The sequence below is a fragment of the Leucoraja erinacea genome, chromosome 16 (genome assembly GCF_028641065.1).
Source record: "Leucoraja erinacea ecotype New England chromosome 16, Leri_hhj_1, whole genome shotgun sequence".
In the NCBI taxonomy this organism is placed as follows: Eukaryota; Metazoa; Chordata; class Chondrichthyes; order Rajiformes; family Rajidae; genus Leucoraja; species Leucoraja erinaceus.
In genome coordinates this window covers 39,258,471-39,275,376 of record NC_073392.1, presented here as the reverse complement: position 1 = coordinate 39,275,376, position 16,906 = coordinate 39,258,471, and the positions used below count along the sequence as shown (strand labels likewise).

General features: G+C 49.4%; 1 protein-coding gene across 1 annotated transcript in view; it reads left to right on the top strand.

The window, feature by feature from the left end:
- Positions 1–16,906, top strand: part of syn2b (synapsin IIb) — a 393,937-nt gene that overhangs the window by 230,447 nt on the left and 146,584 nt on the right. The window contains exon 4 of the mRNA XM_055648228.1: positions 16,705–16,861. Within this exon, the coding sequence (XP_055504203.1) occupies positions 16,705–16,861 (157 nt within the window). The remainder of the gene's footprint in view (positions 1–16,704; positions 16,862–16,906) is intronic.

Below are 16,906 nucleotides of genomic sequence, written 5' to 3'. Positions count from 1 at the left end.
ATGGGCCGAATGGCCTAAATCTACTCCTATTCCTTATGGCCCTATGGTCCTTATTACCTCCAGCATGCAGGCCTAGCCCCAAAACAAGTGGAAAGCCGTGCCAGGGACAGGACTGGCTGGAGCACAACCACTAGGAAGGCAGTCGGCAGTATGGAAGGCAATCGCTGAAGCCGACAGGTTAGTGTCAGAGACAAGAGGAAGGCTGCAACCTTAAATCCCCACAGCAGCCGTCATGTGCTCCCACTGCCCCCGCGTGTGTGACTCGCGCATCCGACCCGTGAGCCACACTCCAACCCACAAGACGTGAGACTGCACGACCATGCTATAGACATCTATGACCAGACACCAGCGTTTCCCTTTTAATTACTTTAGATACCATTCTACCTAAGGCCCTGACCCACTTTCTCGAGTTACTCACGAACTCTCCCGACTTACCTGATGCCCCGAGTTCCTAAGGCTGGATTTACGAGCCGCTACGAAACATCTACAGACTCCTACGGGCTCGCTACCGACATTCCTCAACATTCCCCGAGTTTGAATCAAGGGGAAATATTTAAAGCTGAGTCTCACGTTGCGAGTTGACACAAGAGGTACCCCGAGTGAAAGACTCGTGGTTGTGTACGAGATTGCAAGTGTATGATCAAGAGTTTAACCGAGTTCCCACGGGTATGACAAGTTTGCCGTTTACTTGTCATTTCTGCGATGTTCCAAGCTCGTCTCCCGAGTTACTCTTGAGCCAATCCTGATTGAAGGTCTGTTAAATAAGCAACAGTGTTATGTTTTAATAAGCAACAGTGTTAAAGGAGACCTCCCCATCCTGTGGCTTTGTTTTAAAGATAGAATTCAGCGTGGCCGCATCTATTGATGTGACCTACAAAGGGAAAATGCTCACACATCCAGTGCCAGAGCAGTTATACTTATGATTTGTTTAGAACACACAGGTTTGATATGTTTTAATTGAATTTACTGCCATGACTACACACTGCGGGGAGACGGGAGATTAAATCTTTGAATGTGGACGGATGTGCACATCAGATTGTTGTGAGACGGAGCTCAGGGTTCGCCTCCTGAGCTGCTTTGGTGCCCAGGCGTGAGTTGAGGTGGAGAGAGGTTGGGGGGGGGGGGGGGTGTCATTAATCTGTCTGGGGTGACATGGCTCTTGGGTTAGGCTGGGATCATTCTCTGCGGGGTGATCTTAGTGCGGGAGACAAGTGTAGGAGAGGTGTACTGACTGTGTGGGCAGAACTTTGGAAGTGATTGCCCACCAGTCTCAAAAGCCGCTGTGTCTCCCTGTCCCTGGGATAGCAGGGGGCGATCAAACAGCACAATACCCCCCTCCCCCTCCACGCCAACACGAAGGGCAACGATCCCAAGGCTTTAGCGTCAGGAACAGCGGGCAGGCGACAATCACCTGCCATAACGCGAGAGAGATCATGCACTGTTGTAGGTCTCCTTTGCACGTCGGTGTTTCTGTCTTTCTCCACTCATTGTTGGCCCTATCTGTCACCACCCCCACCTACACCCCTCTGCTTCCCGGCCATGTGTGTGACCCCTTCCCTCCCCTCTCCAGCTCCCCGCCCATTGCACCGGCGCGGGGGCTTTGCACTGTCTTCACGTCGGCGATGCCAGCAGGTCAGTGCCAGTCGCAGTCGCTCCCTTCAGTTTCCCAGGGGGTCGGGACGGGACTGGAGTTGGGAGGGAAAGGTGGTGGTGGGGGGGGGGGGGGGGGGGGGTAGGTTAGGTGAGCAGGAGAGAGTGGGGTTGTTTGCAGTTTGCAGAACCCAGAGACCCACAGCCAACAACAAATCCAGCCCAGCCCAGCCCCGCTCCAACTCCAGAGGAACCAGCTCCCCAATGGGCCGCTACGGAGACAAGTGGCAGTTCGCCCACAGCCCGAGCTGGTGCACCTGGGGGTCGGTGTCCGTTGGTCCTGACATCTCCGGCCACCCCCCTGGACAGGAGCTGAGACTGGGAACAGTACCGCCCTTGCCCCCTTCCTCTGCAACTGCAAACATCCCCACTCTACTGCTCACCTAACCCACCCATCTCCCCCCTCCCACCTTTCCCTCCCAACTCCAGTCCCGTCCCGACCCCCTGGGAAACTGAAGGGAGCGACTTCCCCGGGGCGACTGGCACTGACCTGCTGGCATCGCCGTCGTGAAGACAGTGCAAAGCCCCCGCGCCGGTGCAATGGGCGGGGAGCTGGAGAGGGGGTGGGAAGGGGTCACACACATGGCCGGGAAGCAGAGGGGTGTAGGTGGGGGTGGTGACAGATTGGGCCAACAATGAGCGGAGAAAGACAGAAACATCTACGTGCAAAGGAGACCTACAACAGTGCATGATCTATCTCGCGTTATGGCAGGTGATTGTCGCTGGGAAACTGAAGGGAGCCACAATCTGCTGCTGCCTGCCCGCTGAGTGAAAGAGTTCCCACGGTAGACTCACGATACACTAAGGTAAACGCACGGGTCACTACATTCTTACAACGAGTTAAAATGTTTCAATTCTTAACCACAAGAGTAAAATTGACTCATGGAAAATTTTAAACATGTTTGACAAGTTTCACGAGTACCTGCCGTTAGCGCCACAAGTCTCTAAGTTGCGTCCACGAGTTCCGTACGTTAATCGTACGTTATTACCATGAGTTTTAACTCGGGATACCTCTTGTGTCAACTCGCAACGTGAGACTCAGCTATTAATATTCTTATGTCTCATTATCCAGTTTCTTTCATTTTGTTCCATATTTGGTGTTCGTTGGTAATATCCTCCAACTCTGCCAAAGCTTTCAAACCTGAAATATTTAACAACAGACACAAAATGTTGGAGTAACTCAGCGGGACAGGCGACATCTCTGGAGAGAAGGGATGGGTGGCGTTTCGGGGCAAGACTCATCTTCAGACTGAACGTCAGGGAAAAGGAATAGATGGTGATATAGAGAGATATAGAACAAATGAATGAAAGATATGCGAAAAAAGTAAGTTGGCGAGTATTTTCTTTATTTCTTTGTTATTTCAGATGTCCTTGCATATCTTTGCTTAGTTTCTGCCATTATGTTCCATACTCTACTGCAGCCTATCCCAATATTATTTCTTATAGTATCTATCACCAATGTTAGTTTACCTGACTCAGTCAGTTAGGTTCTGGTTTTTAAACGTGGGTTTTATATATGCTTGCTTGGGCAGAATCACAACAATGCCTTACAATTCATTACAGAACCAACGTTAAACAAGATACTGTAGCTGCCAGTACTTCGTCATTACCCACGTATGTATTGTCCACTTAGCCCAAGGTGCTGGCAGCGTTAAGCTTCTCAAGTATATCTGATACATCTACAGACTGAGTTGACTGTAGAAAATATAAGATAATGTTCTACCCATTGAGGAATAGATTGGGTAGATGCACAGAGTCTCTTGCCAAGAGTAGGTGAAACGAGGACCAGAGGACATAGGTTTAAGTTGAAGGGGAAAAGATTTAATAGGAATCCGAGGGGTAACTTTTTCACACAAAGGGTGGGGGGGTGTATTGAATGATCTGCCAGAGGAGGCAATTGAGACAGGGACTATCCCAACATTTAATTGTAATTGTGATTGTAATTTATTTATTAGGCAAGTATGTAAACATACAAGGAATTTGATTTGCCAACAGTCATACAAAAAAGCAACAAGATAACATAACCACATAAAAATCAAACATAGACTTAAACAGCCACCACAATGGCGTGTGAGAATCCCCAGGACACACAGCATAAGTGGAGACCGACAGCCATCAGTTCAATGTCCGCGCCCCACACACGCTCCTTCACTGTGATGTGACCAGAGTTGTACCGACCGCTGTCACTCTCTCTGCAGTCGCTATCCGCCCGAACAGTCAGAAAGCCGCCCACTCTTGCACTAAACTCCAGGATGTCCTCATGGAATCATGTCCCCGCAAAACACCAAGATCACTGCACTCACGGCTGCAAAAACACACAGCAGGTTGGGCAGGTTGGGGAACTTCATTGAAACATACAGAATAGTGAAAGGCTTGCATAGAGTTAAAGGGGAGAGGATGTTTCCACTAGTGGGAGAGTCTAGGACTAGAGGGTTTTTTTTATTTAAAATTCATATGAAAATAATCTTTTTCTCCACAACACTTTTGCTTTTCTCATGCAACTGTTGAGTTGAATGTTGCAGTAGTATCATGCAGGAAGGAACTGCAGATGCTGGTTTAAACCAAAGATAGACACAAAATGTTCTTCCTTCCCTTCAGAGATGTTGCCTGTCCCACTGAGCTACTCCAGCATTTTGTGTCTATCTGCTCTTGCAGTGGTCTTGTTTGTTTTATTGGTTATGCACAAAATAAGCTCATTTATGCAAATCGGGCTCATATTTCATGTTCACAAGTTATAGAATTAGGTCATTCTGTCCATCACAGGGGAGAGATAAGACTTTGCCTTCCATCACAGTGAGGAGGAGATTCACTGTGATGGATGTTCGTGTAAATTGTGTTGTGTCTTGGTTCTTTGACAGATGGCGCAATGGGCTAAGTGTTCGGCTGGCGACCGGAAGGTAGCCGGTTCGAATCCCGCTTGGAGTGCATACTGTCGTTGTGTCCTTGGGCAAGACACTTCACCCACCTTTGCCTGCGTGTGAATGTGTGTGTGAATGACTGGTGGTGGTCGGAGGGGCCGTAGGCGCAGATTAGCAGCCACGCTTCCGTCAGTCTGCCCCAGGGCAGCTGTGGCTACAGAAGTAGCTCACCACCACCGAGTGTGACTGAGGAATGAATGAGTATTATGATGTAAAGCACCTTGAGTATCTAGAAAGGCGCTATATAAATCCCATCCATTATTATTATTATTATTCATTGTGTTGGTGTGTGTCTTGGTTCTCTTTTCTTGTATGGCTGCAGAAACCAAATTCCGTTTGAACCTCATATAAATGGTATTGTATTGTATCAAGTCTACTCGGCCATTCAATCATGGCTGATCTCTGCCTCCTAATCCCATTCTCCTGCCTTCTCTCCATTACCCTTGACACCCGTTCCAATCAAGACCTATCTCTGCCTTCAAAATATCTTCTTGACGGCCTGCACAGCCCTCTGTGGCAATGCGTTCCACAGATTAACTATCCTCTGACTAAAGACGTTCCTCGTCACCGATTTAAAAGAGCACCCTTTAAGGCGCTTTCCAGTTCATTTGTCTACTTGAGCCTTTTACTACAAATGAAAATATGCCAATAACCAGTTTTGTCATGTTTAATTTTACTTAGCACTTAATGATGGAGTGTTCTAACCATGGGCTGTCTGCAGTGCTTACCCTCGGCTGTTTTTAATAACTGGGAAACTTCAACAATATGGTGTTTTGTTTCTTTAGGAAAGTACAGGACTAGAAAACAGCACTGTGCCAGTGTTGGAATCGTTAAGTGAAAAATATCATTTCTCCTCCATCACCCATCCTCTCAAATTCTCAGCATATGCAGATTCATATTTGATACATCCTTAAAAGTTTTACTGATGGATTTTTATACCCAGTATCCATAGTATAGGCATCAAGCAACTCTGTCCTTCATTAGAAGGATATTACATGTGATTGCTGAGGCGAGCCGGTGTAGGCAAGTTGGGCCGAAGGGCCTGTTTCCACACTGTATCTCATGGGCCTGTCCCACTTAGGCGATGTTTTCGGCAACTACCGGCGACTGTCATAGTCGTGGCAGGTTGCCGAATAAACGCCGATTGGACCCCCCCCCTACGCCAAGTCTACCATCTAGTCGACGTCAAGCTACGGCAAGTTACCGCCAACCAGTGACCCATTAGGACGTCCACCTACGACCACACCTATGACAACCTACAAGGTACGACCCTGTCGGCGACAATTGAAGACAACTTAAGACAATTCAGTCGCCGGTACCTGTCGCCGGTTGACGTAGGTAGTCGCCAATGGAATTCACCGAAGTCAGCACCAGCGCAACTTACGTCATCCTGGTGACAACCTTCGACAGCACCGACGTCAGGAGAAGTCAAGCTATGCTCATTGTCGCCGAAACCAACTGTCGCCGAAAAGTTTTGAACATTTCAAAATCCAGCGGCGACCAAAAAAACATTAAGATTCTCTGGGCGACTGAGGAGACGACTCACGACCATACAGGCGATGCCCCGGCAACCATGTGGTGACAACCTAGTCACCTGTAGTTGCCTAAAAAATTGCCTAAGTGGGACAGGCCCTTTACTCCATGACTCTAAGCAGCATCAATGAGGCAAGCAAGGGTTGTTCTCTGGGTCAGTGGCTGAGTCATAATCTATTCAGCGAGATGTAGCAAGGGGTTGTCTGAGGCAGATTGCCAGTGTTAAAAGACATTCGGACAGGTGCATGATAGGATAGGTTAAGAGGGATATGGGCCAAACGCGCAGATGGGTCTCGTATAATTGGAGCATCTTTGGCGGCATTGGTAAGTTGGGCCAAAGGGAGGTTTCGATGCTCTGTGACTCCATTGGACACTCGGCTTTAAGTGATAATGAAGCATGCCTCACGAGTATTAGTGAAAGCCACATCTGTAGGACATCCCAGAGCTCGCACACATGATCTAGAGTTGTGGAAATGACAACTCAGTGTGAATTGCAGTTAGAAGCCACTATGTACATAGTGTATACGATGTACACAATCTACACTAGTGTATTATGTACAGTATACTGTGTACACTGTCTACACTAGTGTACTATGTACACTACACTGTGTACACTATCTACACTAGTGTACTATGTATACTACACTGTGTACACTGTCTACACTAGTGTACTATGTATACTACACTGTGTACACTGTCTACACTAGTGTACTATGTACACTACACTGTGTACACTGTCTACACTAGTGTACTATGTACACTACACTATGTACACTGTCTACACTAGTGTACTATGTACACTACGCTGTGTACACTGTCTACACTAGTGTACTATGTATACTACGCTGTGTACACTGTCTACACTAGTGTACTATGTACACTACACTGTGTACACTGTCTACACTAGTGTACTATGTACACTACACTGTGTACACTGTCTACACTAGTGTACTATGTACACTACACTGTGTACACTGTCTACACTAGTGTACTATGTACACTACACTGTGTACACTGTCTACACTAGTGTACTATGTACACTACACTGTGTACACTGTCTACACTAGTGTACTATGTACACTACACTGTGTACACTGTCTACACTAGTGTACTATGTACACTACGCTGTGTACACTATCTACACTAGTGTACTATGTACACTACGCTGTGTACACTGTCTACACTAGTGTACTATGTACACTACACTGTGTACACTGTCTACACTAGTGTACTATGTACACTACACTGTGTACACTGTCTACACTAGTGTACTATGTACACTACACTGTGTACACTGTCTACACTAGTGTACTATGTACACTACACTGTGTACACTATCTACCAAGATGGTGCCTGCCTGCGGCGACTTTTGCGGAGCTCCGGAACATAAAAAGCTCAACTACAACTTCCAACAACTTACCTGGTTCAGAAAAACGGCAGAAATCGGTGCTGTTTCGGACAAGCTGCTTGAGCACCTCAAGTCTCTCGCAATTTCGCGATCTCCCGCAGCTGCGGGAGCCCCGGACTTTATATTTTCCCATGCTGGCTGGAAATCACCCGACCCGACTGAGGAACCCAGGTACGGTACCTGGAGACCCCTGGATGACCCCCAGAGCCGACGGGCTGGATCTTCCAGGAACAACGCAGCTGCAGCTACCGACTTTGGGGGAACCCCCGTTCGTTACGGAGCTGGAGCTGCTGTCTGTGAGGGAATCCCCGTTCCAGCGCAGGTCCGCAGAAACAGCAGGTACAGCAAGTACAGTACATGGAAACAAAGGGGAAGCCTCCATTGTGTCCGGAAACGTGGCGGACAGGCAGGACTTCAGGTCAGAATGAAGCGCAGGGGACTTCGGCCCCCTCTCCCTACTATCCTACTGGCCAACGTACAGTCCCTTGAAAACAAAGTGGAGGACTTAAGAGCAAGGCTGATTTATCAAAGGGAGCTGAGGGAATGCTCTGTGTTCTGTTTCACAGAGACATGGCTCACCCCCAGACTCCCCAGACTCAGCAGAGGATCAACTCCAGGACTGTTTGGAGTCTGTAGACTGGGCAATGTTCAAGGACTCGGCAACGGACTTGAACGAATACGCCACAGTCGTTACAGACTTCATAAAGAAATGTGTGGAGGACTGCATCCCTACAAAAAACTTCCGAGTGTTTCCCAATCAGAAACCTTGGATGAACTTTGAGATCCGCACTCTTCTGAAGTCCAGACACAGGGCATTCACTTCCGATGACACAGGGGTCTACATGAAGTCCAGATACAACCTTGGTAAGGCCATCAAAAAGGCCAAAAGGGACTTATGCTCCAAACTGGAGGATGTTCGGCAGCTGCGGCGGGGCCTGAATGCAATCACCTCCTACAAGGCGCAGCTCGAATGTCGGCGAAACATCACTCCCTGACGAGCTCAATGTGTTTTACGCACGCTTTGATAGGGAGAATACTGATGTGCCTTCCCGACCCCCCATTCGCTGTGATGATATTTCAGCCTCAGTCACAGAGGCCGACGTCAGGAAATCCTTCAGAGCGGTGAAACCCCGAAAAGCATCTGGTCCTGATGGTATACCCGGTCGTGTTCTAAAAACCTGTGCGGACCAACTGGCGGGAGTTTTTACGGACATTTTCAACCTGAGGTCTGAGGTCCCCACCTGCTTTAAAAGGGCATCAATTAGGGCAGTGCCCAAGAAGAGTAAGGTGACGTGCCTCAATGACTATCGACCAGTGGCACTAACGCCGGTGGTGATGAAGTGCTTTGAGAGGCTGATCATGGAGCAAATCAACTCCTACCTCGACAAAAACCTGGACCCACTGCAGTTCGCTTACCGCCACAACAGATCAACGGTGGATGCGATCTCGCTGGCCCTCCACTCCGTTCTGGACCACTTGGACAACAAAAACTCATATGTCAGGCTGTTATTCATAGATTACAGCTCGGCATTTAACGCAATCATCCCCTCCAAGCTGGTTACCAAACTCGCAGAACTGGGTCTCTGCGCATCCCTCTGCAATTGGATCCTCGACTTCCTCATTCACAGACCACAGTCTGTTCATATTGGTGGAAATGTGGCAGCCTCGATAACAATCAGCACGGGAGCACCTCAAGGCTGCGTGCTCAGCCCCCTGCTGTACTTACTCTATACTCATGACTGCGTAGCCAGTCACAGTGCGAAGTCCATCATCAAGTTCGCTGACGACACCACTGTTGTGGAGCGTATCACTGATGGGGATGAGTCAGAATATAGAAGAGAGTTCGAGCAACTGTCCACATGGTGCCAGCACAATAACCTGGCCCTCAACACCAGCAAAACCAAGGAACTGATTGTGGACTTTGGAAGGAGTAGGAGGGGGACCCACAGCCCCATTTATATCAACAGGTCGATGGTTGAAAGGGTCAAGAGCTTCAAATTCCTGGGCATGCACATCTCTGAAGATCTCTCCTGGTCCGAGAACACTAACGCAATTATCAAGAAAGCTCATCAGCGCCTCCACTTCCTGAGAAGATTACGGAGAGTGAGTTTGTCAAGGAAGACTCTCTCTAACTTCTACAGGTGCACAGTAGAGAGCATGCTGAACGGTTGCATCGTGGCTTGGTTCGGCAATTTGAGCGCCCTGGAGAGGAAAAGACTACAAAAAGTAGTAAACACTGCCCAGTCCATCATCAGCTCTGACCTTCCTTCCATCGAGAGGATTTATCGCAGTCGCTGCCTCAAAAAGGCTGGCAGTATCATCAAAGACCCACACCATCCTGGCCACACACTCATCTCCCTGCTACCTTCAGGTAGAAGGTACAGGAGCCTGAAGACTGCAACAACCAGGTTCAGGAATAGCTACTTCCCCACAGCCATCAGGCTATTAAACTTGGCTCGGACAAAACTCTGATTATTAATAACCCATTTTCTGTTATTTGCACTTTATCAGTTTATTTATTCATACGTGTATATATTTATATTATAGTATATGGACACATTTATCTGTTTTGTAGTAAATGCCTACTATGTTCTGGGTGCTGAAGCAAAGCAAGAATTTCATTGTCCTATACAGGGACACATGACAATAAACTCACTTGAACTTGAAACACTAGTGTACTATGCACACTATGTACACAATGTACACTGTGTACATTTGGGTAGAAAATTGGTTTCATGGAAGGAAGCAGAGAGTGATGGTGTGAGGTTGTTTTTCAGACTGGAGGCCTGTGACTTGTGCTGTGCCTCAGGGGTCGGGTCATGTGCATGCTGGGCCCATTGGTGTTTGTCATCCATATCAATGATTTGGATGAGAATGTACAAGGCACCATTAGAAAGTTTGCAGATGACACCTAAGTGGGTGGTATTGTGGCGGCTCCCATGGGTCGGGCCATCCTAACAGTCAAACCCCTCAGCACGGGAATGGTTCAGTCCAGAGGCGGCCCTTAACCAGAGGGTTTAAAGGCAAGGGTTTGGGTGCCATCTTTCTCTCGAGGACTTCCCTACAACCTGGAAGGACATGAATAATGGTGCCTCCCGAAATACCTGGTTCCCGCTTTCATTTCGGGACCTACGCACCACATTGGTGACCCCGACGGTCCATTGTCATCATGATGGAGAAAACCGCCCATCCTACCACCTCACAGGCCGACCCGGCCCTGTCTCTGGACGCGGTCTCTGTTAAATTGCCAACCTTCTGGACAACCCGGACGCACATCTGGTTTCAGCAGGCGGAGGCCCAATTCAACCTGCGGGGCATCACAGTCGATGCCACCCGTTTCTATTACCCGGTGGAGGCCCTCGACCAGGACATGGTTGAAGAGGTCACAGACTTCCTCGCATCCCCCCTGGCCACCGAGAAGTACCTCAACCGCGCTCAGACCAAATACAGCGCATTCGATCGCGAGCTCCTGGCTCTGTACCTGGCAGTGCGCCACTTCCATTAATTCCTGGAGGGCCGCCTGTTCACCGCCTACACAGACCACAAGCCGCCTACTTTCGCCCTGGCGAAGGTTTCTGACCCCTGGTCCGCACGACAGCAGCGGCAATTGGCCTACATTTCTGAATACACCACATCCATCCGCTATGTCGAGGGGAAAGAGAACCGGGTGGCCGACGCATTGTCCCGCCCCGCTATCGGCGCCGTGTTCGAGGTGGCGCCCGGAATTGACTATTCTGCCCTGGCGGAGGCGCAGCTCACGGACGGTGAGATGCCCCCCTACCGGACTGCCATCTCCGGCCTTCGCCTCGAGGATGTCCCTCTCGGTCCTGGAGGGGCGACGATCCTGTGCGATGTGTCGTCCGGTCAGCCGCGCCCCATTGTCCCTGCCGCCTGGCGCTGGAGGGTTTTCGAGGTTATCCACGGGCTGTCTCACCCATCAATCCGGGTGGCGACGGCACTAGTGGCCGCTCGTTTCATGTGGCACGGTCTGCGCAAGCAGCTTGGCCACTGGGCTCGCACCTGCATTCTGTGCCAGACGGCGAAGGTCCAGCGCCTTGTCCGTGCGCCCCTCCGGGAGTTCGGTCTACCTCACCGGCGATTCGACCATCTCCACGTGGACATTGTGGGGCCTCTTCCACCGTCCCGGGGCATCACCCACCTCCTCACGATGGTGGACCGCTTCACGCGGTGGCCGGAGGCCATACCCTTGGCCAACACGTCAACGGCTTTGTGCGTTGTCCGCGCACTGGATTGCTCACTTTCGGGTGCCAGCGCACATCTCCTCAGACCGGGGGCCACAGTTCACCTCTGAGCTGTGGTCGGCCATGGCTCGCTTGCTGGGGGTGCGGCTGCACCACACCATGGCTTATCACCCGCAAGCTAACAAACTGGTGGAGAGGTTCCACCGGCAGCTCAAGGCAGCGCTGAAAGCGCGACTCTCCGGCCCGGACTGGATGGACGAGTTTTTGTGGGTCATGTTGGGCATCCGGACCGCTCCCAAAGAGGACTTGGCCGCATCATCGTGGAGCTCGTGTACGGGTCGCCACTCACGGTGCCCGGGGAGTTCGTGCCGTCGGCGCCGGGGCAGCAGGGAACGCCCTCATCCATCTTAAAGCGCCTTTGCGAGCAAGTTGGCAGGCTCGCACCCGTCCCGACGTCCCACCATGGGACATTTCGCCCGCATGTGCCAACAGCCCTCCTGGACTGCCCCTACGTTTTCCTGAGCCGTGATGCCCGCTGGACGCCACTCCAGAGGCCGTACGAGGGCCCGTTCCGGGTGCTGGAACACGGGCAGACGACCTTTGTGCTGGACATGGGGGGGCCGGCTGGAAGCCGTTTCGATTGACCGGTTGAAGCCGGCACACCTGGACATTGACCAGCCATTGGGCTGGTTGCCCAACCTTGGCCTCGAGGATGCCCCCCCCATGGGTGGGGGGGTCCTGTGGCGGCTCCCAAGGGTCGGGCCATCCATACTGTCAAACCCCTCGGCACAGGAATGGTTCAGTCCAGAGGCGGCCCTTAACCAGAGGGTTTAAAGGCAAGGGTTTGGGTGCCATCTTTTTCTCAATAGTCAATAGTCAATAGTCAATTTAATTGTCATTTAGACCCCTTGAGGTCCAAACGAAATGCCGTTTCTGCAGCCATACATTACAAACAAATAGACCCCAGACACAACATCATTTACATTTTACATAAACATCCATCACATCGCTGTGATGGAAGGCCAAAAAATAACTTATCTCTCCACTGCACTCTCCCCCCCCCCCGATGTCAGAGTCAAAGTCAAAGCCCCCGGCTGGCGATGGCGATTGTCCCGCGGCCATTAAAGCCACGCCGGGTGATGCGAGGTCGCACACCGGGTCTTGGTGTTAGAGCCCCCGGCGTGCGCTCGCAGAGTCCCGCGGCCATTCCAAGCCGCGCGGGGCGGTGATGTTAGGCCCCGCTCCAGGAGCTCTTCGACCCCGCCACTCGGGCGGGAGAAGTCGCCGTTGCAGGGGCCCAGAAAGGCGGTCTCCCTCCAGGGATCCGCAGGCTCCCGGTGCCGACGTCCGCAGACCCGCAGTAGCAGCCTCCTAATCTCCGGAGGTCGGGCCGCAGCAGCAGCAGCAGCAGCAGCAGCAGCGCTCCTCCACCGCTCCACCCGCTCCGGACTCGGCCAGCTCCACGACGGTGACGGTGAGTCGTCGGCACCAGAGTCCCCGGTCTTCTTCTGTTGGAGGCCGCACCTCCTTGCAGCCCCAACGACAACGGAGACCGACAAGAAAAGGTCGGGTCTCCCGTGCAGGGAGAGATTTAAAAGTTGCTGCCTTCCTCCCCTCCCACCCCACCCCTACCCCCCCCCCCCACACACACACCCCAACATAAAATAACAAAAACTACATAGAAACATAGACAAAAAATAATAAAAACGCGAACGGGCTGCAGAGGCCGCTGCTGACCTGAGTCGCGCCGCCTACCGCCTTCCCTCAATGTTGCATGGACATTTTCTCGTGGACTTCCCTACAACCTGGAAGGACATAAATAAAGGTGCCTCCCGAAATACCTGGCTCCTCGCTTTCATTTCGGGACCTACGCACCACAGTATTGTAGATAGTGAAGATGGTTGTCAAAAATTGCAGCAGGATCTTGCTCGGTTTGGCAGGTGGGCTGAGGAATGGTCGATGGATTTTAATACAGAGATATGTGATGTGTTGCTTTTGGAAGCACTAACATGGGCAGACTCTACACAGTGAACGGTGGGGCTCTAGGGAGTGTTGTAGAGCAGAGGGATCTAGGAGTCCAGGAACATAGTTCATTGAAAGGTAGATATGGTGGTCAGAAAGGCCTTTGGCACATTGGCTTTCATCAGTCAGAGCATTGAGTTGGGAGGTCATGTTGCAGTTGTACAAGATGTTGGTGAGGCTGCATTTAGAGTATTGTGCTCAGTACTGGGCACCACGTTATAAGAAAGATGTTGTCAAGCTGGAAAGGGTGCAGAGAAGATTTATGAGGATGTTGCCTGGATTTGAGGGCCTGAGCTATAGGGAGAGGTTGAGTAGGCTGGGACTCTATTCCTTGGAGCACAGGAGGATGAGGGATGATCTTATAGAGGTGTACCAAATCATGAGAGGAATGGATCGGGTATGCGCACAGAGTCACTTGCCCAGAGGAGGAGAATTGAGAACCAGAGGACATAGGTTTAAGGTGAGGGGAGAAAGATTTAACAAGAACCTGAGGGGTAACCTTTTCACGCAAAGGCTGGTAGGTGTATGGAGCAAGGTTGTTGAGGCTGGTATTATTGCAATGTTTAAGAAAGGTGCATGGATAGGACAGGTTTAGAGGGATATGGACCAAATGTGGGCAGGTGGGACTAATGTAGATTGGACATGTTGGCTGGTGTGGGTAGATTGTGCTGAAGGGCCTGTTTCCGCCTTGTAAGACTCTATGACTATGATTCTATTTAGTTCCCCATGTCCAGATATGTGGCATTTCTAGCTACTCCCTGATTTTCTCTTGGGATTGATTTTTTTCATATATACGAAACTGAGTTGCATAACGTACAAAAATGTGGTGCCATGCAATCCGATTATAGCTTTAATTTTCATTGTAATTGTAGTTTCAGAGATACAGCGTGGAAGCAGGCTCTTCGGCCCACCAGGTCCACACCGACCAGCTGTCCCCACACACTAACACTATCCTACACACACTAGGGACAATTTAACCAAGCCAATTTACCTACAAACCTGTACGTCTTTGGAGTGTGGGAGAAAACCGAAGATCTCGGTGAAAACCCACGTGGTCACGGCGAGAACAAACATACACTGTACAGACAGTACCCGTAGTCGGGATCAAACCCAGGTCTACAGCGCTGCAAGTGCATGAGGCAGCAACTCTACCATGCCGCCCAGCGTCCTGTGTCCTGCAGAGTTATCTCTTAAGCTTTTAAATGCAGTGATATGACATACAGTATGTGAGGACGTGTGATTCACTCTTTGGTCTCCTTTTGTAACTGTGCTGCTCAGTCAATGCTAACAAATTGGTGAACTCACAATGACTTAATTCAAATAAACTTGAATCTTCACACATTTCTCTGCATCAAATTTATATTTTTCATAACCTTTTGTGGGAACAAAATCATCTCTTCCAATCTAAACTTCTAAAATGTTGCATGGACATTTTCGAATACAATTGGCTTGCTAAAGTATTGACTATTTATCTAGGTTTCTATTCTGGTACTCGTTTTATTGAAATGCATGTCTTGAACTTCTTATGATGTTTTTGTTACCTTGCTGAGAAAATCCGTCTTCTCATTAGCATGTATTTGTGTGTTGTGTGACATTTCCCTCAAGAGGATTGTGCGCATGCATTAATATGACATGCTGTGCTTGACATTTGTCTTCAATCAACATGGTAATGCTGCATCATTAAGCCAAGGGTTGTTCTTTGATGAATTATTGCGAGATGCCATTATCAGACCAGATTCTACAGAGGGTACAATTAAAGATGATAGGATAAGCACGCACGGATCGATTACAGTCGAACCCATTAAATCTACAGCCTTCTTCTTAACTTAGAAACTTTCATTTCAACCAAGATGAATTGCAGAAGAGTATGGTTTGAGCCTAGTTCTTTTTTTCCACAGGAGCATTGAGTTTACGATAAATCTTAAAGTGATATATATATACCCCTCTATTTGAATCAATGACTGCTCTCCTCAGCCCGTTCACCTGCCATTATTTACAACGGTACCACAAACAAGATAAAGAGCAGACAGCCATTTTCTTCCAGATTTCCACTTGTCCCATTCTGTGCAGAATGGTGATCTAACATATAGATGAAATATTCCCAGCCTTTTCCATTAAATCTGTGTATTACTGGCCAATTACTTAGCTGAAGATAGACCCCAGGTCCGAATCGTCACCCATTCCTTCTCTCCAGAGATGCTGCCTGTCCCACTGAGTTACCTGAGCATTTTGTGTCTATCTTCGGTGTAAGCTGTTCCTTCCTACACAGAGAGTTAGCTACGACTGATTGGGGATAATAAGGCTGTGGGAGGGTTCTCAATTGATCTCGCTTGTTGCAAGACGTTGGAGAGACCGCATTTAGAATATTGTGTTCAGTTCTGGGCACCATGTTTTAGGAAAGATATTGTCAAGCTTGAAAGGGTTCAGAAAAGACTTACCAGGATGTTGCCAGGACTAGAGGGTGTGAGCTATAGGGAGAGGTTATGTAGGCTGGGTCTCTATTCCATGGAGCGCAGGAGGATGAGGGGAGATCTTATAGAGGGTATACAAAATCATGAGAGGAATAGATCGGGTAGATGCACAGAGTCTTTTACCGAGAGTAGGGGAATTGAAGACCAAAGGACATGGGTTTTAGGTGAAGGGGAAAAGAGGAATCCGAGGGGTAACTTTTTCACACAAAGGGTGGTGGGTGTATGGAACAAGTTGCCAGAGGAGGTATTTGAGGCTGGGACTATCCCATCGTTTAAGAAACAGTTGGATGGGTACATGGATAGGATAGGTTTGGAGGGTTATGGACTAAGCGCAGACAAGAGAGACTAGGGTACCTGGGACATTGTTGGCCGATGTGGGCGAGTTGGGCCGAAGGGCCTGTTTCCACACTGTATGACTCTATGACTCTATGTTATTTTTAAGGGAAAATCATTGTATGTTATTAGGTTGCTTTCACATTGATTTTTGCTTTAATCAACAGATCTTTCAAGCCTGACTTTATCATTGTGCGACAACATCCATACAGCATGGCAGAGAATGAGGATTTCCGTAATATTATTATAGGACTTCAGTATGGAAGTCTACCAAGTGTGAATTCACTAGAATCCATCTACAACTTCTGCGACAAGCCATGGGTGGTAAGTTCACAACTTACAAAGAGGAGAGAACAAAGTCCTTTTATT